Source organism: Culicoides brevitarsis, chromosome 3 (assembly GCF_036172545.1).
Source record: "Culicoides brevitarsis isolate CSIRO-B50_1 chromosome 3, AGI_CSIRO_Cbre_v1, whole genome shotgun sequence".
Lineage (NCBI taxonomy): Eukaryota > Metazoa > Arthropoda > Insecta > Diptera > Ceratopogonidae > Culicoides > Culicoides brevitarsis.
This window is the reverse complement of record NC_087087.1, coordinates 18,929,853-18,954,627: the sequence shown is the minus strand read 5'-3', so window position 1 is coordinate 18,954,627 and position 24,775 is coordinate 18,929,853. Positions and strand designations below refer to the sequence as shown.

Sequence of the window (24,775 nt, the reverse complement as noted above, 5' to 3'; positions counted from 1 at the left end):
ATAGGACATCATAAAAATAGTGAATCGGCAGGCATTGTGATAAAAATAAAATTTGCTTATTTGTTTTAATTGTTATTTGTAAAATTGTTTTAATTACTGCTTCCGTCGACATTTATGGATGTACATCAGATGCATCAAAAACCGATATTTTTTTTAAGAAAAGAGAACTTTTATTACGTTAAAGAAAAAAATTAAACAACTTTATGATTGAACAAGACGCGTGATTCCCTCTTGAATGATTTTCAAGTCTGCCAAATCTTTATTGGCAATGTCGATAACGTGCGCCATCGCCTTTTGCTGCATCGTCAGGAAACTCTTCATCTCCTCTTGCGCATCTTTGTCCAGCGTATATTCGTTTCCGCTGCCCACCATTCTCCATTGATTCCGTTGCATGCGTGTCTGAGACAACAATTCGCTCAAACGTCCCTTAAACTGCGTCGGAGCCGAGACAATTATATGCATGTTATCGAGTTTCGTGCGAATAGCTTCCTCTTCAGCCGACAATCCGATGCCCATTTTTCGCGTACTTTCCTGTTTGACGATAATTTTCAGTACGCGATGACTGAGTTCCGATAATTTTCTGCGATGTTCCATGATTTTGGCCGAAGTGTTGGCATGACGTTGCTTGAGGGCATTCAAATCTTTTTCTACTTTTTGCAGATACAAAGCATGAGCGTCTGTTTCGTTCTCCTGACACTTGATGCGCCACTTGAGATCGTTGAAACCGATCATCGGGACAGGAATGAACTTTTTCGGGTCCGGGTTGTCTTCGCGGGCTTGGTTCCACATGCGACGATCGATGCCTTTTGGAGGATTTTCGAGATATTCCTTCAACTGGTCTTCGTCCGGCAACACAAAGGGAAAGATATTTTCGACACCGAGATTTGTGAGTTGTTGTTTCGACATCGTTTGACCGTTGATGAAGGCATAAACTTCTTGCGATGGAATTTTTCGCGTTTCATTTGTGGCCGATTTTTCTTGCACGTAAAAAATTAGCTGACTTTTGGTGTCGGAGAGGGGTTTTGTGCTCTCAACATGAACACTCAAATTTGGTTTGTTACCAAAAATCTGCGTTAAAGTGTTGACAACTTGTTGTTGCGTGTCCTTGACTTGTGCCACGGGTTTGTTGAAATTAATCGCAATCAATCCGGCTTTGTTGTCTTTCCCGCTAAGCTTACTGTAGCCCATTGTCTTGAAACGCGACAACAAATTCTGCTGATCAATTTCCACGGGCGGCTGATTCGAGTAAAATGCCTTTCCGACACCCCACATCGCCTGCAAGTGATTCCATTTGGCGACTGTGGCGTCGCGTTCATCGCCGAAAATGGAAACGTTGAAGACAGCGTTCAAAAATTGCTCGTCTGCCGACATTTGAGGGACATTTAATTGCTGCTGCTGCTGCATTTGTTGTTGTTGCGTGGTATTTTGACCAAAAGTCGTGCCGAAACCCCCAAAACTAGTTCCCGTGCCAAAACCCGTGCTCGGCTGCGATGTCGTTGTGGTACTTCCGAAGGCGGGCCATGCTGTGCCAGCTGGTTTTTGACCGAATCCCGTGAGAGTTGGTTGTTGTTGCTGCTGCTGCGGTTGTCCAAAGGCAGTATTTGTCTGACCAAAGAGCGAAAGTCCCGTATTTGTAGCTGGTTGTTGTGTTCCGAATAAACTGGGAGCAGATGTGGTTGCTGTCGCTTGTCCAAAAGTGGATGTTCCGAATGTGTTTGTATTGGTTGCTAAAAAAAAAATTAAAATTTAGAAAAAAATTGGAAAAATTTCGAATTAATTCAAAATTTTACCTCCAAAAAGTGATGGAACGGTCGTTGTAGCAGCAGCTGGTGCAGCTCCAAAAGTACTCGTGTTACCGAAACCAAAAGTTGTGTTCTGACCAAAACCTGTAAAAAGCGTGGAAATTTTTAAAACACTTCAAAAAAAGCAATTTTTAAGCGAAATTTCTTACCTGTAGCTGGTTTCGCTGGGGTGCTAGTTGCTCCAAAGGAAAATGCCATTTTTTCCGGGAAATTCAATGGAAAACGTGGAAATTTCAATGAAATGTCGGATGTAAACAATAAAATGCCGCTAGAAAATCTTGAATTAGCGTGTGGCGATGCGGTGTCAGCTGATGTCAGAAAAATGTAAACAAACCAATGCAGCAGGAGGAATTGGAGCACCTCGAAAATAATTGAATTAATTGAATTATCTCGACTCAGAAATGGCAGCGTTGCCACCGCGACGCCTCAATACGCCATCGAGGCCGTCGAACAAGCATCACCAGACTGAATTACAGATTTTACTCCAGATGGGAGTTCCGAAAGCTCGCGCGTAAGTTTTTTTCGTGACGTAATCAATTTTTGTCTATCGGAATTTTGTTTTGTAGTGAAAAGGCTCTTGCCTCCACGGGACATCGTGGTGTTCAATTGGCGTCAGATTGGCTGCTGGCACACGTGAATGACCCCTTTTTGGACGATGACAATCCGCGCGAATACATTTTGTACGTTTGTCCCACGGGAACGTTGCTGGAAGAGCTAGAAAAATTTTGGATTGAGTCACGGACGACATGTGGATGGAATGGCGCCCATAATTTTACGCCGCATATCACACTTGTGTCGTTTTTCAAGGCGCCAGATGAGTGTGCTCTGCAGTTATCGAAAACGTTGAAACAGGTGGTGGAAAATATGGGAGCAGCACCGCCACGATCAATTGCACTCGAGCGATATATAAGTCCGAATTTCATGGGATATTTTGTGCCTGACGAAGATGCGGAATATTTGAAGCACATTGCGTTGCAGTTTGTGAAGGAGGTCTCGCATTCAAGTAAGAAAAGAGAGTTTATTACTTAGGGCAGTGGGATTAACTTTTTCTTTGGACATTTCTTAGTAACGGGTGATACGACAGAGCATTTGGATGCTTTGGTTACTTGCTTTCCGTGGTGTGCGGTTACATCAGCTCGATGTATACCCAAAAGTAGTCGATGTAAGCTATTTTCCTGTAGATCACTAACACACTTCTTTTACTGCCTATTTACGATCCCTTTTATTATTTTCTTTTGTTCATTAGATTTTTTGGGTTCTCTTGTTATTTTTCTGGTAAATAATTATTTTTTGCTAAGGTTCATCTTAAAATTAAGGCGCTCTAAATAAAATTCAAAAGTTTTACTTTAATTTGATCGAAAAATATTGAAAAAAGGGCAAAAAGAATTTTTGAGGAGAAATTGTGATTAAAAAAATTTTTTAAAAAAATCTTTTTATAAAAAATTGAAGTAAAAAAATGAGATCTAAAAAATATTTATATTTATCATTAAAAAAATGTTTTTTAAAAATTCAATGAAATTTGGTTTCAAACGATTTCATATAAAAAACTGAAGAATAATCTTGCAATTGATGTCGAATATAAAGATTTATTGAAAATTTAGACGTTTATTTTTTTATTTTTCAATATTTTTTGACAGTCTGAATGAAAAAGCCAAAAAAAATTACAGTTTGTTTTAGAATTATTTTTAAAAAATTAACAAAATTTGCTAAGATAACACAATCATTAAAAATTGTAAGAAAAAAATTAAACAAGTGATCAAAATCGAAAATTAGAGAATTTTTTTCTCCTTCAATTTGCATCAACAAAATTTTCAAAGGAAATTTTATTAAAAATGATCAGTTTTTCTATTTTTATATTTTTTTACGAAATTTTCAAAAAATAATAATTTTATTAAATTTTTGTTGAAATGATATTTTTAAAATATTTTTCTTCTCTAAAAATATTTTTTCGACAAACATTGAACTTTTGTTTTCAAAATTTAAAAAAAAAATTTTTTTAATTTTTAGTTGAATTGCTCTGAAGTCAATGTCAACTTTAATTAATTTTATAAAAAAAAAAATATTTATTTTTTCTCTAAATAAATCTAAAGGGCAAAAATTTCGATCAGGTTTTGGAAACAACTTATCAATATTCAAGAATTTCTCAACGTTTTTCATCCAAAAATAATTTTTTCTTAAGATTAAGTTAAATACAAAGAGAAATTTTAAGATTTTGGATTCTTTGTTGAATTAAAATATCAGAGTTTTATTTGGAGCGACTTAAGTTTACTTTTTAAATAATTTTTTTTTTCAATTTTTATTCAAAATTATTTGCAGCTATTTCTCTGGAGTCTCACGTGAAATCGTTGCACTTGACATTGGCATATCAATTCCCGACCAGCAACTACAACGGTCTCGTAAATCTCGTGGAAGCTCTTGAAACGACATCCTCTTCCAACTGGGAACTTCGTCTCTATTCGCGAGATGCTCGACTCGCCACACGTCAAGTCTACAAAGTCTTGTATCCTCACCGCTCCGAGCATCCGGACGAGCTGGAATTGCGAATTGGCGATTACATTTACATCAATCCAGATTCCCTTTCAAGTTCCGCCGACGGATGGGTCGAAGGCATCTCGTGGCTCACGGGCGTTAGTGGATTTTTACCGAAAAATTACGTGGAAAGAGCTGCCGAATGCGAAGCATGGACCATTCACACGGTGGTGCCTTTGGGACAATTCGACGACGAAGAAGTCGGGGAAATTGTGGATGACGTCGATGGTGGGTCTGTTGATTTAATTTCGCAAGCGGAAACGGCATCTGTGAGAGATCCCGAGAGCGTTAGTGAAAAAGTTGTGGACAAAACGATGCCTCTGGACGTATTTTCGAATCCGAAAAACGTTATGCAGTTAATTGAGAAAAATTCCTCAATTTTGAGTTTGAATTCCTCGTCGAGTCACGAAACGCCAGCTACTTCCTCAGACACACGAAAAATTTACATCATGCGACATGGGGAACGAGTCGATTTCACTTTCGGCGATTACATTCCGCATTGCTTTGATGCTGCCGGGAATTATACGCAAAAAGACCTGAATATGCCGGAGAAATTTCATCCGAAGAAAAATGGCTTCACAAGTTGGAGCAAAGACTCGCCCCTGACGAATGTCGGGATTTTCCAGGCAAAACTTGTCGGTTCCGGCTTACGGAAGAGCGCTGTCCAGCTCGACACGGTTTATTGTTCACCAGCGTTTCGGTGCGTGCAAACGTGCGACGCCTTACTCGACGGACTCGGTATAAAAAGTTCCTGCAAAATCCGCATTGAACCTTGCCTCTTCGAATGGCTTGCCTGGTATCAAGACGGTGTCCCGGACTTTTACGATCCACAAGAGCTGCAAAATCTCGATTTTAACGTCGACACCAGTTACGAGCCTCTCATAACATTAACAGACCTCAAAGGCAAACTCGCGGAAAATATCGAGGAATTTTACGACAGAAATGCTCAGCTATCGGAAATTGTGGCAAAAAATAACTCCTTGGGTAATGTTTTATTTGTGGGACATGCCATTACGTTGGACACGTGCACACGCAAATTACTGAACCGCGAAATCCGAGCGTCGTCAGAAATTGCGCGACTTATGCACAAAATCTCGTATTGCAGTCTAATTGCGGTGGAGTCGTCAAAAACGGAATTCCAGATGTGGGAGCTGACGGAACCGCCCTTCAGCCAAATGACACACACGAATAATCAGCGCTTTGATTGGCACGCAATCGATTCGTAGAAATATTTTCTCTGTTTCTCTCGCAAACAATAAATTTGAATTTTTATCAAGCAAAAAAAAAATTTTTGCGATGTTTTCTTTGGGAACTTTTGAAAATTTTATCACGAACAACGACGACGAAGGAAAAGTAACAGATAAGTAAATGAAAAGTTTTTCAGGTAAATTTCTCTGTATTTTTATAACTTTTATGGTGTACTTTTGTACTTTAAACTCGCGCACAAAGATAGACAGACACAAACAAGCAGCTTTATGGATCAAGTGTTATGAATATAAACAAAAGCGAAAGATAAACTCTGCTTGATGAAAATTTTTGGTATATCAACAAATTGAGATTGAAATAGTTTTTTTTTCTTCCTATATTTGCGTTATTTTTATACACTTTATAAGAAAGGACGGATTTTTCAAGATTTTTCATGCTCTTTGGATTTTTTGTGAAATTCGGCGAATTTTACAGAAAATAAATCCAAATCAGTAAATTATTTTGAACTTTTGTCATTTTTCTGTATTTCTTTTAATGGAAAACCTGAAAACATTTAAATTCAAATTATAATCATATGAAATGAAATGAATTTGCTTCAATAGCTCATTGCCTAGTATAATTTTTATTATTTTTTTTTAAAACCTTAAAAATCTTTTTTTTAAATCGAGTAAATTTTATTTTAAATAATTTTATAATATTTTTTTTTAAATGTTTCTATTCATCATAATTAGTTAATTCATCATTTAACATCCAAAAACGTTTAAAGATGACAAACAAAAAATTAAAGAATTTTTATATTCCCAAAAAATTAATTTATTGTTTAAATTTAATTTATTTGTCTAAATTTAATTTTCATTTGCTTCAATTTTAAATTAAAAATTTTTAAATAACGTGAGCATAATTTAATTAATTAAAAATTAGTTCATAAATTATGAAATTTTTCTTAAAATAAAAACCCACTATTTAAATTTAGCCAAAAAAGTTACTTTGTGGTCACATAAAAATTAAAAAAATTATTTTTCTTCAATTTTTGTATTATTTTTATTATTTTTGTATTATTTTGTATTATTTTGTATTATTTTATTTTTTTTTTGTATACCTAAATTTAAAAAAAATTAAACTTAATAAAAATATTTAATTTCATAAAGACTCTGTTAAAAAACTAAATTTAAATTAAGCTTTAGAAAATTTAAATAATTATATTTTAGCAGCTTGTGACAAAAATTACGTTAAAAGCATAATTTTTCTTAAATTTCAAAATATATTCATCAAAGTTTACCAACGTTTTTAAAAATTTTGAATATTCTGGAACTTTTTTAAAAATTTATAAACATTTACTTTGAAAACAAAATTTAAAAAACCTGCATATATTTTGCAAAATTAATTTTCTTTTAATTTTCCGTAAAGTTGTTAAAAAATATTGATTTATGAATTTAAGAAATTATTTTTACATTTTTTCAACCAAATTTTCTTAAACATTCACAAAAATTTTCCTCTTTGCAATTCCAATCTCACGACTTTAATCCGATCACATGAAATGCACGACCTAAAACAGAACAAGTTAAGCCAAAACTGTCTCTTTTATCCGCTTTTAATGCGATTAATGTTTCTCCTCTTCATTGCTCTTCTTTTTACAATTTTTCACTCCCAAAAAGTTGTTCTAATATTCGTTAAAATATCGCTTCAAGGTAATATCATTTACATTTTTGTGTCATTTTGTTCGCACTTTTTGTATCAACGCACACCTTGTGTGCACGGCTTTGTGCTTTCTGTTTGTGGTTATATCATTAAAATACTAGAGGATGGTTTTAATTAAATTTTCTTGCAAGACTTGTCGATTATTATTAATATTATTTTTACAGGTGCCTTTCGTAGCGAAAATATCTCCCGGATGGATTTACAAAGACAACCTCGTACTTTTGTAATAACCCGTGCCAAGCTTAAGCCAAGCATAATCAATTACGAAAATGGTGATTATTATTTTAATAAAAAAAAGAAGAAAAAAAAATCCGAAAGATGCGCGAAAGAGAATATGGATGACAACTTAAAAGTGAATTGTGGAAATGGAAATCACTCAAAGAAATATTTTTTCTTTATTTATTCTCTTTGACTTTGACTCGTTTACTCATCATTGTTGAAAATTAAAGTTGTACCCACTAAAAAATATTTAAGAAATTTAACACATTTTATGAGTAAAAAAAATACTTAAATAATTTTCCCAAATTATAATTTTTTTAAATGGAAAAAATAATGCTGATTACAGTTTTAGATTTGATTTCAGAAATTTCTTGAAGTTATAGAGAAGAAAATCTATGTTAATTTTTGGCAAAATTTGTAAAAAGAGAATTTTCAAAAAAAAAAGAAAGCTTAAAAAATTCATTAATGAAACGTTAAAACTGAAAGGAGAATTTTCCTAAATTAATTTAAGTTGATTTATTTTTAATTAATTTAGGCCGCTCCAATTTTTTTAAACTTTATGCCCCATGTCCTATTTTAAAAGTCGAAAAAAAAAAGTTGAAAATTTCATCAAAATTTACCGTTTTTGGTCATTTTTTACGAATTTTAATAAAATTTCCAAAAAATAAAAAAAAAATCAATTTTAAGAATTTTTGAATTGAAAATCGTATTTAAATATGAATTTTCTTCTTTAATTTTTTTTTTTCAAAAAATTAATTTTTCAAATTTTCTTGACAGTTGTTGTGAATTTTTTTTTTATTAAAAATTATTAAATGAAAAAGTATTTCAACACTTTTTTTTTATTTTGCCCGTATATTTTTAATTCTTAAAGAATTTAAAATCGAAAACGTATTGAAAATGCAAAATTTTTCATATTTATTATTTTTTGATAAAATTCAAGATTTAGTTAAAAATAAAATTAAGTTTGAAAAAAAATTATCACGTGACTTTAAAAATTTAAAAACAAGCGATTTAAAAAAAATGAAATTTTTTAATCAAAAAATGCTCTGAAACCTGATTTGTTTTCGAAAAATTTATTTGAAAAAAAAAAATAAAAATATTTAGTCGTCTGAGTTTCTTTTAACTCACAAAACGTATCAAAATTTTTTTAGTGAGTAGTTTTTGAAGTAAAGCCTCATAACTGCTATAAATACCTAGAACATGTAGAACAAAAGAATTCTCCTTTGTATTCGCTTTCGACCACAATTGTGAGTGACACAAAGTTCACTTTTATTTTTTTTTCAGTTGTCTAATTTAGTTGTGTCTCGTCTTATCTTGAGTAAACATCACCGGGTTTAATTAAAGTATCACACTTTTTATTGCATTTTTTTTGAGGCAATCATAAATTCAGCACAAGAACGTGACATTGCGCAAAATTTATTAAAATCAACAAAAGAAAAACTTCTTTTATGCGTTTTTTGAACTTGATTTTTGCAATGACAAGATTCTAAACAAACATCAAATTATTGAAGGGGTTATCAGTACATTTCCCTTGCATCCGTACAATTATTTTACATGAAGTGAATTTGTTCATTTTTGGAGGTAAATAACGTAGATTCAAGATTATTATCATGTACGTAAGGTGACGGCGATAAGAGATTCTCTCGTGTACAAATATTTTAGGTCATTACTTTTTCGAGAGAATTTCAACGAGTTAGACGTATTACACAAATTACTTAATAATTAAATAATTAAAAAAAAAACGATTTTCTGTTCTAATACGACAAAAAATTCACACATGATTTCCCATCATCGACAGAAACTAGTCAAACCGGTGAAACCTTAGAAAACGAGCAAACATGAATGGAGAATATCAAATGCTCACAATCAATACATCGGTGAATCGTGGCTCATCTAGTCCGGTGCCGCAGTTAGTGAAAATGAGCGAAAATAACAATTATACCGAGATAACGGGTGACAATTCGCCGGAATTTCCATCGCCAGATAATAATTTGAAGCGTTTCGGACCGGCAGGCGGCGTAACAAAGGCCCGTAGTTACAGTAAGTGGTCGCCAACGGAACAGGGAGCAACGTTAGCATGGCGTGACGTGTGTGTTTACGCGCAACAAGCGGATCGTCGACAAAAAATTAAACGACTTATTAACAATGTATCGGGAGCTGTGACGCCCGGGTCGCTTGTAGCTCTCATGGGGTCAAGTGGAGCCGGAAAAAGTACCTTGATGTCATCGTTAGCGTATAGAAATCCACGTAAGTAATTTTTTTTCTTCGAATTAGGCCGCTTATAATTTATTTCAAGGTTTTTTAAAAATCTAAAATTTAAAAAAAATAGTTATAATTAAGATAATAAAAAAATTTTGGGGTTTTTCTTATAAATTTTTTATAAATATTTTTAAATTTGATTATAAAATTGTTCAATTTGTTGTGTTTTGATTCTTTTTTTTTCAAAAAATTTTTTTAAAAAAATTAAATTAAATTATTTATTTAATTAATTAAATTTTTTATTTGATCATTATTTTTTTGTAAAAAAATTTGAAATGTGCTATAAATTTCAAAAAACCTGTAAAATAAATAGTTTAAAAAAAACTAAAAAGTTTTAAGTAAATTAATTATTTTAAATAGAAAAAAAAATATTAAACGTAATTAATTTAATTATATTAAATTAAAAATTTTATGATTAGAATAAATTAATTAAATTAAATTTTTATTTTGCAATTAAATTATTTTTTATTAAAAAATATATATTTTAAAACTTTTTTTGCTTCTAAATATTTTTTTTAGCCAAAAATTTCAAAATAAATTTGAAGCAACTTAAAAAAAAAAAATAATAAATAAATTTATTTTGATTTTTTAGCGGGCACGATAGTCCAAGGTGATATTCTAGTGAATGGCAAGCCAATTGGTCCATATATGTATCGTCTTAGTGGTTTTGTGCATCAAGATGACTTATTCATTGGAACATTAACGGTTAAGGAGCATCTTACTTTTATGGCACATCTCAGATGCGACAGTCGCATGGGGAAATTTGAACGACGACGTCTCATCAGTGACTTGCTCGAACGAACGGGCTTAAAAAAATGCGCCAACACACAAATTGGCGAAGATGGTGAGGGAAAAATGTTGTCTGGCGGCGAAAAAAAACGTCTGGCATTCGCCACTGAACTTCTCACACAACCCACAATCCTCTTTTGTGACGAGCCAACAACGGGTCTTGATTCGTACAGTGCACAACAATTAGTCGCAACGTTACAGCAACTGGCACATCGTGGCACCGCTATAATTTGCACGATACATCAGCCCTCGTCGCAGCTTTTTGCGATGTTTGATCAGGTAATGTTCTTGTCAGAGGGTCGTGTGGCTTATATGGGTTCCCCCGATAGTGCAATTCGATTTTTCTCGCAACAAGGATACACGTGTCCTGCGAATTACAATCCGGCAGACTTTCTTATTGGAGTATTGGCACCTGCACCGGGCTGTGAAAAGGCTTCGTTACGAGCTGCCAATAGGATTTGCGATTTGTTTGCGGTAAGTGAGGCGGCACAGCAGCGAGACATGTTGATAAATCTGGAGCAGCACATTGGCGAGGAAGGAAATATGCACACAAAGCATGAAGCAGTGAAGTTTAGAAGACCTTATTGGATCAGCACGGTGTTTTGGCTTACATACAGGGCATTTTTGACAGTTGTGCGAGATCCAACAGTGCAGTATTTGAGAATTATCCAGAAAATTGTAAGTATTTTTTTACTATTTTTCCTTGTTTTTCAACTTTTTGTCCCACGTTAATACAGAATTTCCTCATGATTTTATTATTTTTATAACTTCGATATAATTTGTTGCTGAAATCAGAAATTCAACAAGATTTTTCTTTTAAAAATATTTTCGTCAAATAGGGGGAAGTGGGCAAAATCATAACTGGGGCTACAATATAAATTGCGTTTTTGCTTATTACTCCACGGTTGGGGCACATTCATAAAAATGATTTTTTTAGTAAAACGATCGTAAGTTTCTTAATAACCGACATAATTGAATTTCTTAAGCACCAAATTAAAGTAAATTCAATTCTCTAACACATCCAAAAGGAAAATCCTGAGAATTATTTATTTTTCTGTATGCGCAACGCCTTTGAATTTCGACTTATCATTTGGCCCCACTCCCCTCTAGTAACTGAATTTTCTTTTTAAAATAATTTTACTTTTATTTTTTATAAAATTAAATTAAGGCCGTTCCTAATTTTTTTCGATGTTTTTGTCCCAAAAGACTTTTTTTTCGAAATGGGAAAAAAAAAAGTTTTTGAAAAATATTCAATATTTTTGAATATTTTAGTTATTTTTTTTAGGTATTTACATTTAAATTTAATAATTGGAAATTGATCTCAGAATATTTCAAGTTAAAAGTTCAGACAAAAAAATTTCATAAAAATAATTGTCAAAAAATTTTGAAAAAAATTTTTTTTTAATACTTTTAGAGAAGAAAACTCATTAAATTTCGTTTTTCAATACAAAAGATCTTGAAAATCGAAAATATTTAAAAATTTTTTGAAAAATTCTTGAAAAAATATGGAAAAAGGCTGATAATCCTCAAAAAAAAAAAAAATGGTCAATTTTGATGAAATTTTTAACTTTTTGCCCCATTGGTTTTTGTCCCATTGGAAAATTTTTAGCGGCCTAAATTTAACTTAAAATGTTTGAAAATCAATTTTTAAAACTCAAATCTTTAATATGAAAAAAAAAAACATTTTATTTGCCTCCTTCTGCCCATTTTTCTTAAAAAATTTCGGACAAAACCATTGAGTTTTATTTGGAAATTTAACTAAGTTTTTTTTTTTATAAATTTTCGGTTATTTTTTTCTTTTAATGATTTGCATTCAATTTTTAATTAGAAAATTTCAACTTTCATAAGGTTTGAAAAAACTTTGGATCGCCCTAAATCACTAATTAAAATTTATTACGCACAGGCAATCGCCATCATGGCTGGTCTTTGTTTCACGGGCAGCGTCGATATGTCTCAATTGGGCGTGCAAGCTGTTCAAGGTGCCTTATTTATTTTTATTTCGGAAAATACATTTTCACCCATGTACTCCGTATTATCGTTATTTCCGCAAATGTTTCCCTTGTTTCTGCGTGAAACGAAATCTGGTCTTTACAACACCGCTCAATACTATATCGCAACAATAATTGCCATGGTAAGTTCTTCCTTTACTATATGAAAAAGCCAGCTAACTGATAGCGATGATAATAATATTCTTCTTTTTTTTTCGCAGTTACCTGGCTTAGTATTTGAGCCATTTATATTTGTTGTTATTGCATATTGGTTGGCGCAATTACGGAATACAGCATACGCATTTTGCATGACGGCCCTTGCCTCGGTGCTCGTAATGAATGTATCCACAGCATGTGGCTGCTTCTTTTCGGCCGCCTTCAACTCGGTACCGCAAGCAATGGCATACTTGGTCCCATTTGATTATATTTTAATGATAACATCCGGTGTTTTTGTGCAATTAAGGTATGAAAATATTTTAATTAGGAAAGGTGTTTTAACAGAAAAAAATTTTCTCTCTACTTTTCCGCATGTTCTTCGTCGTTGTCGTTCTCGTCGTCGTCATTGTGTTATATAACCATCATAATAATAATGTTTCTTCTAACAACTTTTTCTGTCTCTCCTGCTTGCTATGGACAGCACACTTCCTAATTATTTGTCATGGATGCCGTACATCTCCTGGATAATGTATGCAAATGAGGCAATGACGATTGTTCAGTGGGAAGGTGTAACTAACTTAAGTAAGTCACTATTCATAATTTTTTCTTCCTTTACTATGAGAATTCGAGAGACTTGACTGAAAATCTCAAAAACAAAAACTATTTCTTCAAAATCCCTATTTTTTCCATATATGGTACCAAAATTCTAGAAAATTTTAAGCCGTTGAAATTATATATAAATAAACTAAAAAATCTTAATTGAAAATTAAAAAAAACTACTTAATAGGAAGAACCAATCAATGGAACAGAAGTAGAAACCCAGGTAAAATGCCCAATATGCAAATAATTCAAATCTGTTATTTTTTTTCTAAAAATTTTGGTAACTAATTTTTTTACATATACATTTCGAAAGGACATGTGATCGTTCCTGGAAAAAGTGCGGGAGCCTGGGAACCTCGTTCCCGGGAAATTTACAAAAATCTTAAAGAAATATTGAATTTTTAAGAGTAAAATGGAAAAATTTTATAATTTTAAAATTAAAATTTGTGGAATTACTTAAAAAATGTATAAAATTGACTAAATTTATGATTTTTTTCAATATCTTGGGGTAAATATAATTTTGGGAAATGAATTTGGTTCCCGGGAAAAAATAAACTTTTTCCATGTCTGCATGTGATTCTAAATTAAATTGAGTTCACTTAAAATATCATTTGGCTATTTTAATCGTTTTTCAATCAAAAAATATCAAAAATTTTCCTTTTCAACTAATTATTTTAATTTTTTTCCTGAATTTTTTGAACAAATTCAGAGGGGGTGGCACAAAGCTATTGTATTAAATTTATTGACCTGCTTGGGGTAAAAATATATATTTTTTAATACATTTTCTATCAGTTCTATATAAAAATGCAGAGCGTGTTTAAAAAAATAATTTTTAAGCTTTTTCAGTCAAATCTCTCGAATTCTCATGATTAAACTTACTTACACTTACTTATCTTTTATTTCCTTATCAGCCTGCCCAATTACTGAAGACAATCTGCCCTGTCTGCAAAACGGAGACGATGTCTTGGCGAAATACAGTTTTTCCGATGACAATTTAGCACGAGATATTTGGGCTTTAGTCATACTTTACGCGACATTTCACACGTTGGGTTACATATTTTTGTGGCGCAAAACAAGACGAACGTAAATTACATTGCCTACTAAACATCTACCTATCTAGAAATAAAACAAAAAAATAGAATGAAAAAGGAAAAATTGCACGAAAGAATATGGAATTACACTTTATCTTTTATTATTATTATTTTCATAACAACACAATGCTGGCTGGCTGGCTGCTGCTGCTGTTTTACTGATGCAGCACAAAAAAAAGTGGCACGCAAAAAAATTGTATGAATGGATTAACATGTAAATGATTTATGATCTTATTATTTGTGTGCACTTACCATACATACACACACTCCGAGAGTCTACTGATGATGCTACTGTTGTATTCAAATGAAGCGTTTCACTACAATTTTTCTGTTGTTCTTTGAAATTCTTTTTTTTTGAGCTCTATCATAATATTATTATTCTTTATATTTCATAGTCATACAATTTTCATGTCTATCTGGCGCTGGAGCAATAGTAAGCAGAGCAGTAAAGTACACAAAAATAATGTAGTAATGCAAAAATTTATGTTTGAAAAATAGAAAACAAGTTTAATGTGTTCAAGTGTGTGTATGTGTTGTATGGCTGTAAAAAAAAGTAAGAAGAAAAAACTCAAGTTTTCAAGTTTATATAATTCATGGCTTTTAAAAGTGTACTTAAATTCATATTTTTGTAATCTAAAATAATGCTTTCGAGAAAAAAAAGTAGGAAGGAAAATTAAAAATACTATTTAACTTTATGTCATGTGTAGTTCAACTAAAAATGAATAAAGTGAGTATGTAAATATTATTTTTCTTAATGTAATTTTAAGTGCTGAAGATTTTTTTTTATTTTCATAAAAAATTAATTTTTTATTATTAAAATATTAAAATGAACCAAATGTGTAAATAAATTTTGAATTTAATGAACCAAAATTAAACATCATGAAAATTTTTAAAAAATATGAGAGATGAAATCAAATTATTTAATTAATTAATTAATTTATTACATTCTAATGATTTTTGTGTGAATTTTTTAAAAAATCTTTAATTTAAATAATTTATAACAAATTTAATTAAGTAAAATTATTGTAAAATTATTTTTTTAATTATTTTAATTTGATTAATTTTTTTGTTTTATTTATTTTTTTTAAATTTAATTTTCATCTTAAATTTTCATGAATATTTTGACAATTTCTTTCAATCTTTTTCAACCCCAATTTTTTATTGATTTTGATTTATTTGTTAATGAAACTCAATAATTTTGTCCGATGCCCTATTTTAAAGATCGAAAATCCAATGGGACAAAATAAAAAAAAGCAAAAAGTCTTATCAAAAATTACCGATTTTTTGGTGAATTTTTATAATTTTTTAAGAAATTTTCAAGAAAATTTTTCAATTTTTTGTAATTTTTGTATTAAAAATCGTATTTCGACATAAAATTTTCTTTAAAAAATAATTTTTATGAAAATTATTGAATTTTTTTTTTCAAAAAAATTTTGACAGTTATTTTTATGATATAAATTTTTCTCAATTTAAATTAAAATTTTTTAAAATCATTTTTTAATACACAAATATCATAGTAAAAACTTCAAAACAACAAAAATATTGATAAAGGATCAAAAATTTTTAAAAATTTGGCATTTTGTATGAAAAAAAAGTATTTCAAATTTTTTTTAATTTTTTTGTCCCCCTATTTTTATTTAAAAAATTTTGGACAAAACTATTCGGTTTCATTTGGAGCGGCCTAACTTGTTAATTATTAATTACTTTAATTTAAGTTTTTTATGTAAAAAATTAAGAAATTTTGATTATTAAACTTTGTTCAATAAAAAAAGTATGTTTAAAAACCACGTTTTTTGTGAAAATTTTGGTTAGAATTTAAAATTGTTTTATTAAAAAATTTTCAAAAGTATTTTCTTTTGCAAAAACTTGTTTCTTTGGAAAAAATTTCCACAAACGAGGGACATTACTGTATAATTAACGAGACAATTGCTCCCATTGTCGAGTCACAAATGAATTCTAATCTAATTAAAAATAACAAACTTATTATCAAGTTATAACAAAAGACAAAACACACATCCACATCACAACATGCCAGCTCGCTCCTTAGATTAAAACGTTGAAAAATGAATTGAACAAGAAGAAAACGATTGTAAATAAATTTTTATAAATTAATTTTATCTCCTTTGTTTCTCTTTCGCTCTCTGTCCAAGACGCTAAAAAATTGCATGTCTTTTCCAGAGCATCACAATAGATCTAAAGCACGACAATAACATTTGCTAACAAATAATACAGCAAAAAAAAAAAACAACAGCAAAAACAAAAACAACACACTAGTTTACTAACTAACATCATGTAATAGGTAGCCATTTATGCTTCGTCTTCTTCTTCTTCCATCGTTATTTATCTTTTTCTATTTTTCATGTGATTATCTCTAAGCATGAAGCGAGTTTCGTTTCAAGTTTTGCTGTAACAAACAAGACATAAAAACACTAATATGCACTTTTCTAGCTCGACGACGACGTCGACTGTATGCTTATGTGATTAAAACAATATCCTTATGTTTTGTGAGTTGGAGTGCTTGTTTGCCATGTTGTCGTGTGTCGAAACATGGAAAAAAATTATTCGGATGGATGTGCATGACCATTACAAACAGAGAAATTTTATCAAATGATCGCAATGGAAAACTTTTCATTTAACAATTTTTCCACAGTTTCGTGAGGAAAAGACGGAGCCTCGTTGATTACAAATGAACAGAAACAGTTAATTTACGACAAACACGACGTTAACACATGTGAAAGTGAGTCATGGTGTTCATTTCGTGAGACTGCCATGAGGGAGAATTTGTTTCCTGGGAACATTCATTTCGCTTAATCGCAACAATAGATCTCTTGCGACAACACTTGAGAAGTTCCGTGTTTCGTTCCGAGAAGACAACGATTTCTAAGGAATTGGGCTACAAATTGAAATAAATTACACGATATTTCATTAAATAAAATGAAATAAAAACAGCAGCAGCAAAACAAATGAAACATAAACTTGTTTTTCCAATTTCGTTCGTATAGTTTTAAGGAGAGAAAAAATTAAGGGAAAAACAATAACACAATAACTTTTCTTTCTTCTTGTCTTGCTACAGATAGTTTATTTTATTTTATAATTTTTATACGTATTTGCAAGTAATTTCGAGAGAAACAACTCTTGTTCTGACTAACGAAAAAAATAAAAACACAACAAATTCTATTAATTTATGCCTTCCATTTATTTATTTAACAAGTAAATTACGAGTATTTTTGTTTTTTACTTCATTTGTTTGTTTGTTATTTTTTTTTTTTTTTGTAAGACAAGGCAACTCCTAATGAAACCCAATAGTTTTATCCAAAAAATAATTTTTAAATGAAATGGGAGAAAGGGCAGAATAAAAAGTTTTTAAGAAGTAATTTTGGTGAAAAAAACATGTTAAAATTTATCATTAAAAGGCACTTTTTCAAATGAAAATGAAAATAAAAAATGTTTCTGTCAAAAATTAAAGTTGTTTGACTGTTGACTCTTAGAGGATTGAAGGTTCTTGCGAAAAATGACTGTCCAAAACTTCATGAATATTGATCTAATGGATAAATTATTTTTGTATCTTGATGATTGATGATATAACTCTAAATTGAGTAATATTCATGTTGATCAGTTCTCTTGTTGATGACCCACCTAAGCACACAAAAAAGGGCTTTCTTTCCTAACCTGTTTTCATATTCTTCTTTAACCGTCTGTACTCTTTAATGCAGATCATATTTAATCTGAGATCGTTTTTTAAATTCTATGGGTTCAGGTTCAATGCTATTCAACACTACCTAAAAGCAACATTGAAATTTTTCTTTCATCTTTTCTGAAAATTAAAACGTACTTTTTTTACTCCCCCCCCCCTTTTTCAAGAAAAATTGTTTTTGTGACTCCAAATAAAGAGAATTTACAACAATCGCATAAAATGAGATCTGCTTTTCTTCTGCTGAATTGACCTCCTAATGGATTCTGCAATCTGTTGAATCCCTATAACCCATTCTACTCATCAATTTATTTAATCTAGCATGTCCGGTTAGGAAAGCAACTATAACTCTAATTTGAGTAATATTCATGTTAATCAGCTCTCTTGTTCTTTTCAAAGATCTGTTTGGTACAAAACTACTGACATGTTCTTACAGTATCTTATGCAGATCATAAAACAGATTTGATCTGAGATCGTTTTTTGAGACCGCGGTGGAAGCCTATATATCCCCACCCCTATAACCGAGCTCAGAGATAAAATATTACTTTATTCTGATCACTTTAAGCTTGAACTAAGTACAAACAGCATGAATACGATTAATATATAAAGTACTCTTTTGCTCTTTTTTTTGATTTTGTGAGATGATTGTAGTGGTTGCAATAAAGCATTTGTTAACTGGAGAGAAAAAAAATAAATTTAACGTTTTTTTTTAAATTTTATTGATTTATTTAAAAATACATATCTAGAATAACAAAGAGGAACGAGTCATAAATATTATATTTAAATTCATCAAACATTCTGATGTTAGAGACTGGAAAAACAAAACAAATAAAAAAATCACTCATAGAATTCAGCGAGAAAATATGAGATCTTAAAGTAAAAAAAAAACAAATTCTCTCAATTAGCATGCTTTTTTAAACAAAACTACAAGGTAAAAATATGGTTTATATCTGGATCATCTCTTACGAATCTTTGCTCTTTAAAAATCTCACTTTCTGTATACATTCTAAGTTTTTCATGCTGACTTGTTGCGTTTTGCTGAAGGTTTAATTAGTATTTACTCGGAAGGCGGTCAGACCGGGGTGATCAAAACTAAATAAATTTTCAGAAATTTGATATTTTTATATTTTAATACTTGCTTTTAATGATCAACTGACCATTTAATTTCGCTAAATAGTACATGTGGGAAACTGATATTCATAAAAAAAGATACTATTATTCGTTTTTTTCTTTTTATTGAATTTTTTTAACAAGTTTGTGTAAAACTGTGAAAAAAATTTACACACTTGCAAGGTTTTGAAGAAATAATATTTTTATAGTTGTTGTCGTTTGTTTAGAAAAATTAGTATTCAAAGGAAAAAGTGTTTTCTTTTCTTGTGTCTAATTGTGAAATAACGTTAAGAAAATCAATTTGATGCTAAGTTATTAAGCATACATTGTGAGAAATATCTCTTTTTAAGAAAAGTTGACAGAAATATCGCGCCTATAAAATGAGCACTTAAAACTAATAAACAAACGATTCTTGTATACACGTTCGTTACATTCGAATTTTAAACAATTTCTCAGAATAAACAATCAAATGCAAAAAAAAATATTGAACAAAGGGAAATGAAGTCATATTTGTTTCTCAGTATGAAATTGTTCTCTTAAAAAATTTGAGTATTTTACACAAAAAATATTTTAGATACATCCATAAACATAATCATTTCCGTTAATTTTCCGTAAATATTTTTAAAAAATCAGAAAAAAATTTTCTTGAAAAGTGTTTAAGTATATTTACCTACTTATTGGACAAAAATTTGACAAATAAAAATGGATTGGTCAAAAGGAATTGACAATTTAGACTGTGATGACGATGATAAAAGCATATCGAGTGAATCATCGGGAGGAGGTATGCAAGAAATTCCACAAAACGTTCAACAACAACATTTTCGTGAAGATTTGGAAATCTGGAATTCCTATGAATTAGGATTGACATTGAGAATGCTTCCGATGGCAGATAAAGCTCAGGAAATTCTCGATACCAATGTCATTGATGGTAACTATTGAGAGGTTTACAAACAGGCTTGTATGATTTAAATCAAAATCAAGAATCAAAAAATCAAAACTGAAATTTTTTTGATTTGATTTGAATTAATTTTGATTTAAATCAATTTTCAAACCAAATAAAATCATAAAATTTTAGTTTTCAAAAATTTTTGATTGATTTGCAAATCAATCAAAAAATCTGTTTTCAAAAGCTTACTAATTTTTTCTTAGAGAATACAGACCCCGCAGTATTGAACACAGCATTGATGCTTGCATCGTGGAACTCAGACATTCAAAGTGTTCAAAACATTCTTCAAACCTACAAAGCTGACCCGAATTTCAGAGATCTAAAAGGTAGAACTCCTTTGCATCTTTGTTGCATAAATGGAGAGCCTTCGATAGCAAAACTCCTGCTTCGACACAATGCAAAGGCTCACGTATGGGACAGCACGGAAAAAATTACACCACTACATTGTGCAGCAAAGTAAGTAAAAAAATAAATAAATTTTCATAAAATGTTATATCTAAAAAAATTTTTAAATTAAAGTGCCGGAAGTAGTGAGTGCTGTTTGTTGCTTTTAAAAAATGGAGCTCAAATCAACGCTGGAATCGAGAAGAAATCTGCTTTGGCGTACGCAGTTCAAAAAAATGCCGTGTCAAGTGTTAAAATCCTCTTGCAATATGGCGCAAATCCAAATACACCACAAGTATACACAGAGACACCTCTCCATGGGTACAGCACGGAAAAAGATTACACCATTACGGATTGTGCAGCAAAGTCAAGTTCGGAAAATAAATAAATTTTTAAAATGTTTTCTAAAAAAATTTTTAAATTAAATTACTTCGGAAGCTGCGAGTGCATTTGTTGCTTTTAGATGATCAAATGGAGCTCGCTGGAATCGAGAAGAAATCTGCTTTGGCGTACGCAGTTCAAAAAAATGCCGTGTCAAGTGTTAAAATCCTCTTGCAATATGGCGCAAATCCAAATACACCACAAGTATACACAGAGACACCTCTCCATGTGGCCGCAACGTATGGCCATGTAGAAAGTATGAGATTACTACTCGATTACGGAGCTGCAGTAGGCTCTCAATTTGGAAGACGAAGACTAACAGCTTTACATTTAGCAGCAGAGGAAGATTTTTACGAATGCGTTAAATTACTTCTGGATGCTGGAGCAAACATAAATTCTTTGAACGTAGATGATCAAACGCCACTACACATGGCATGTTTATCTCAAGCTGTGAAGACTGTTGAAGTATTAATTGAACGTGGAGCCAATGTTCACTCCATTTATAAAGATGGTCGAACAACTTTACATGCAGCCATTGTAAAGGAATCTAGATTTTGGGATTGTGCCCGTTTATTGCTCGAAGCTCAAGTAGATCCCAATAGAGCTGATCACTTTGGATACAGTCCTTTGCATATAGCAGCTCTGAATGAATTTTCATCATGCGTAATGTTGTTACTCGATTATGGAGCTGACATTACTGGTAAGTACATCCTAATTATTATCATTTACTTTTAAATTAAATATAAATTTAATTATACTTCACACAGCAAGAACAAATGGTGGAATTTCCGCTCTCAACTTCATTGTTCGACGTACTCCGGAAGTGATACCAAAATATGTAGCCAAATTCGACTCTGCTGTAAAAGTGAATGATCATGAGATAGGAGATGTGGATTGTGAAATTAAATTAGATTTTCGTATATTGGTTCCGAATTATGAAAGAGGAGAAACTGAACTTTTATTGGCTTTTATAGAAGCTAATTTAAAGCATGTTTTAAAACATCCATTGAGCGAGACGTTTCTATTCCTCAAATGGAGACGAATCAGGAAATTCTTTCTGTTTTCATTGTTTTATCACTTTGTATTTGTCTTAATGTTTACCATATACATACTTGGTGTATATGTAAGGGACTGTGACCGAGATGACGATATCACTGATGATGAAACGGACTGTCGTGCCCCAACGTACATTGTGCCAGTGGGATATATTGTAATACTGCTTAATATGATTTTACTGATGAAGGAACTTTTTCAAGTATGTATCCTAATCTTGTCTCCTCTATAGTATATTGCAGGCTTGTATAATCTAAATCAAAATCAAAAAATGATTTGATCTTTTTTGAGGTGACAGATCAGATATGATTTGATTTGCAAATCTTATCAAAAAATTTCAACCCTTAACTTTTTTGATTTGATATGATCTAAAAATTGATTTAAATCAAAATTAGATCAGATCAAATCAAATTAAGTTAAGGTTTGAAAATTTTTTGATTAAATTTGCAAATCAGATCAAAAATCAAATTTTTTGTAATTTGATTTGATGCATGCAAAATAGATCAGATCGTGATTTGATTTTTGATTTGATTCTTAGATCATTGATCTAGATTATACAAGCCTGGCTGTATCTGCCCCTAACAGAGGCTCTCGGGTACTCAGATGGGTGTACCTATAATCTCATTCTCATTTATTTCAATAGATGGCTCATGGATTTAACAGCTATGTACATTATTGGGAGAATTGGTTGCAGTGGCTTATCATTCTTGGCGTTTTTTCTTGTTCGGTAATAAAAAAAACTTTATATTAGTGATTTGCTTTGAGCAAATTTGAATTATTTTTTGAATTTTAGAATCCTCATAAGTTACTTTCACTGTATGATATATCATTGATCCCAATGTGGCAGCATCACATCGCGGCAATCGTTATATGGCTCGTGTGGCTTGAGCTCATGTTGATAGTTGGAAGGTTCCCTATATTTGGGCTTTATATACAAATGTTTCAAACAGGTAATTTTTTATTTTATCTATGCATAAAATTGTAACTTAATTGCATAAATAATGATTTCTTTATAGTTGCGATAAATTTTTCAAAGTTCTTGATAGCTTATAGTTGTCTGTTTTTCGGATATTGCTTATCGCTATGTGTTTTGTTTCCAAACTATCCTGCTTTTGAAAATGTTCCATGGGCTTTGTTGAAAACAGTCATCATGATGTCTGGAGAATTGGAATTTGAAGATATTTTCTACAGCGATGATGAAAAAACAAAGGCACCTGATGATGATCCACAAGTAAAGTATCCCGTAACGTCACACATTGTGTTCTTTTCATTCGTTTTGTTGATTACAATAATACTTACAAACTTGATGGTTGGTTTGGCTGTCAGTGATATCCAAGGACTACAGGACTCTGCTGGTCTAGATCGACTAAGTCGTCAGGCAGAGCTTGTGTCTCGTCTAGAAAGTTTTCTGTTTTCAAAACTACTGAAGAAAGCTCCAAGCAAAATCTTAAGATGGTGTCAACAAAAATCATTATTGAGAACCAGTAGATATCATTTGCAATTTAATATTAAGCCCAATGATCCGAGAGAGAAACGAGTAAGAAATTCCTAACTGAGCTTTGATCTATTTAAAAACTTTAATTTTTCAGATTCCACGTGAAATTATCAACTCAATTTATAAATTGGTAGCCGAACGTCGTGACAGAAATCAAAGTTTGAAACGCCGCAAACGTAGAAACAACCTGAACCTGTTCAACGAATACGAAGATTCTCTCAAAAATACCTACAGCGAAATCGAGTTACGACAACAGCCCACCATTCGCACATACCGTCATTTCACTGTATCAGAAACACCCAAGGGAACACTTCAAAAGCCACTTTTGTATGATTCTAGCTCTACACAATATTTGAAAACACCAGAAACTCCTGACACGACTACAGTTAGTTTACGTAAACAAGTTAAAAGTATCATGGAAACACAAGATACTATTCTTATCAAACTAAACACAATATTGAAAGATATTAATTTAATCAAAAACTATAAACCATAACCTAATCAATATGTATGATGATGATTATATGACATAGCCAGAAATCAAAGGAAGATCTTCAAGATCACCTATCGCAGTAGTTTATGTAATAAAGCATTAATAAATTATTTCATTAAGAAACATTTTTTTAAAACACGCGAATCCCTAGTGAGTTATCTATTATTGATAGTTTAACTAATATTTTGCTAGTGATTTTTTTTCATATTGAATCAGTTATCATTTGTATCTTACGATGTAGACATCATATTGAATTTCATATTTTTTGTATTCAATATAAAACAAAATATGAAAGAACAACGACAAGAAAAGTGCATTAATAAAACTCTTCTTTTTCATCAAAATTCTAGTGCGGATTCTAATGATAAGCAAATTAATTCAGCAATTCTTTTTAGTAAGAAATCACAAAAGAAACCGAGTTTATTAACCAGGATACTTGGGTTAATGATATACATATTTTGTATTTTATTACCTGGCGTATGTCTGTATATCTTCTATAAATTCTTTTACAATGAAAATCACCAAAACTTTGTAGATGTCTATAAAAATAAAGACAACACCAGATATAAACTTGAAAATAAAACATTGATATGCCGAATCAAAAATTAATATATTTCAACAATTGAAGAGTGAATATATCTATTGCGATCATTCCTATGACTTCTAATTTTACAAATAACAAAAATTCACTTGATTTAGTGGAAATATAAAGAACAAGGAAAAACTTTAAGGTAAGTAAATTTTATAAAAAGTATTTACAATAATTGTTTTATCTCAAATTTTTGAACTAGTTTTTTTTATGGATCCGTTGTATTTCACCGATAATTATTTTATTTCAAACAATTTGAAACTCTTTTCTATTGAAATTAGTTAAAATAAACCCAA

At 31.1% G+C, this 24,775-nt stretch overlaps 4 protein-coding genes across 5 annotated transcripts; 3 read left to right on the top strand and 1 right to left on the bottom strand.

Moving 5' to 3' along the window:
• Positions 1-150: 150 nt before the first annotated feature.
• On the bottom strand, positions 151-2,114 carry LOC134835625 (probable nucleoporin Nup54). Its single transcript, XM_063850532.1, has 3 exons — positions 1,952-2,114; positions 1,791-1,886; positions 151-1,727 (listed from the first exon to the last, which is right to left on the bottom strand). Exons 1-3 carry the CDS (start codon positions 1,998-2,000, stop codon positions 202-204), a joined length of 1,671 nt encoding a protein of 556 aa, XP_063706602.1. The 5' UTR covers positions 2,001-2,114; the 3' UTR covers positions 151-201.
• Positions 2,115-2,125: 11 nt separating this feature from the next.
• On the top strand, positions 2,126-5,603 carry LOC134835624 (ecdysteroid-phosphate phosphatase). 2 transcript variants are annotated; one of them, XM_063850529.1, is made up of 4 exons: positions 2,126-2,313; positions 2,369-2,805; positions 2,869-2,964; positions 4,119-5,603. In XM_063850529.1, the coding sequence occupies exons 1-4, from the start codon at positions 2,204-2,206 to the stop codon at positions 5,555-5,557; spliced, it is 2,082 nt and encodes a 693-aa protein (XP_063706599.1). In that variant the 5' UTR covers positions 2,126-2,203; the 3' UTR covers positions 5,558-5,603. The 2 variants fall into 2 exon arrangements, with proteins under 2 accessions (XP_063706599.1, XP_063706600.1); XM_063850530.1 differs by lacking the exon at positions 2,869-2,964.
• Positions 5,604-9,149: 3,546 nt separating this feature from the next.
• LOC134833802 (protein scarlet) lies at positions 9,150-15,121 on the top strand. Its single transcript, XM_063848257.1, has 6 exons — positions 9,150-9,701; positions 10,306-11,180; positions 12,406-12,633; positions 12,712-12,953; positions 13,128-13,228; positions 14,158-15,121. Exons 1-6 carry the CDS (start codon positions 9,293-9,295, stop codon positions 14,331-14,333), a joined length of 2,031 nt encoding a protein of 676 aa, XP_063704327.1. The 5' UTR covers positions 9,150-9,292; the 3' UTR covers positions 14,334-15,121.
• Positions 15,122-19,988: 4,867 nt separating this feature from the next.
• Positions 19,989-24,127, top strand: LOC134834994 (transient receptor potential channel pyrexia). The gene is made up of 9 exons (XM_063849836.1): positions 19,989-20,066; positions 20,288-20,540; positions 20,604-20,711; positions 21,008-21,549; positions 21,617-22,104; positions 22,546-22,629; positions 22,696-22,852; positions 22,919-23,439; positions 23,492-24,127. Exons 1-9 carry the CDS (start codon positions 20,012-20,014, stop codon positions 23,891-23,893), a joined length of 2,610 nt encoding a protein of 869 aa, XP_063705906.1. The 5' UTR covers positions 19,989-20,011; the 3' UTR covers positions 23,894-24,127.
• Positions 24,128-24,775: the final 648 nt, after the last annotated feature.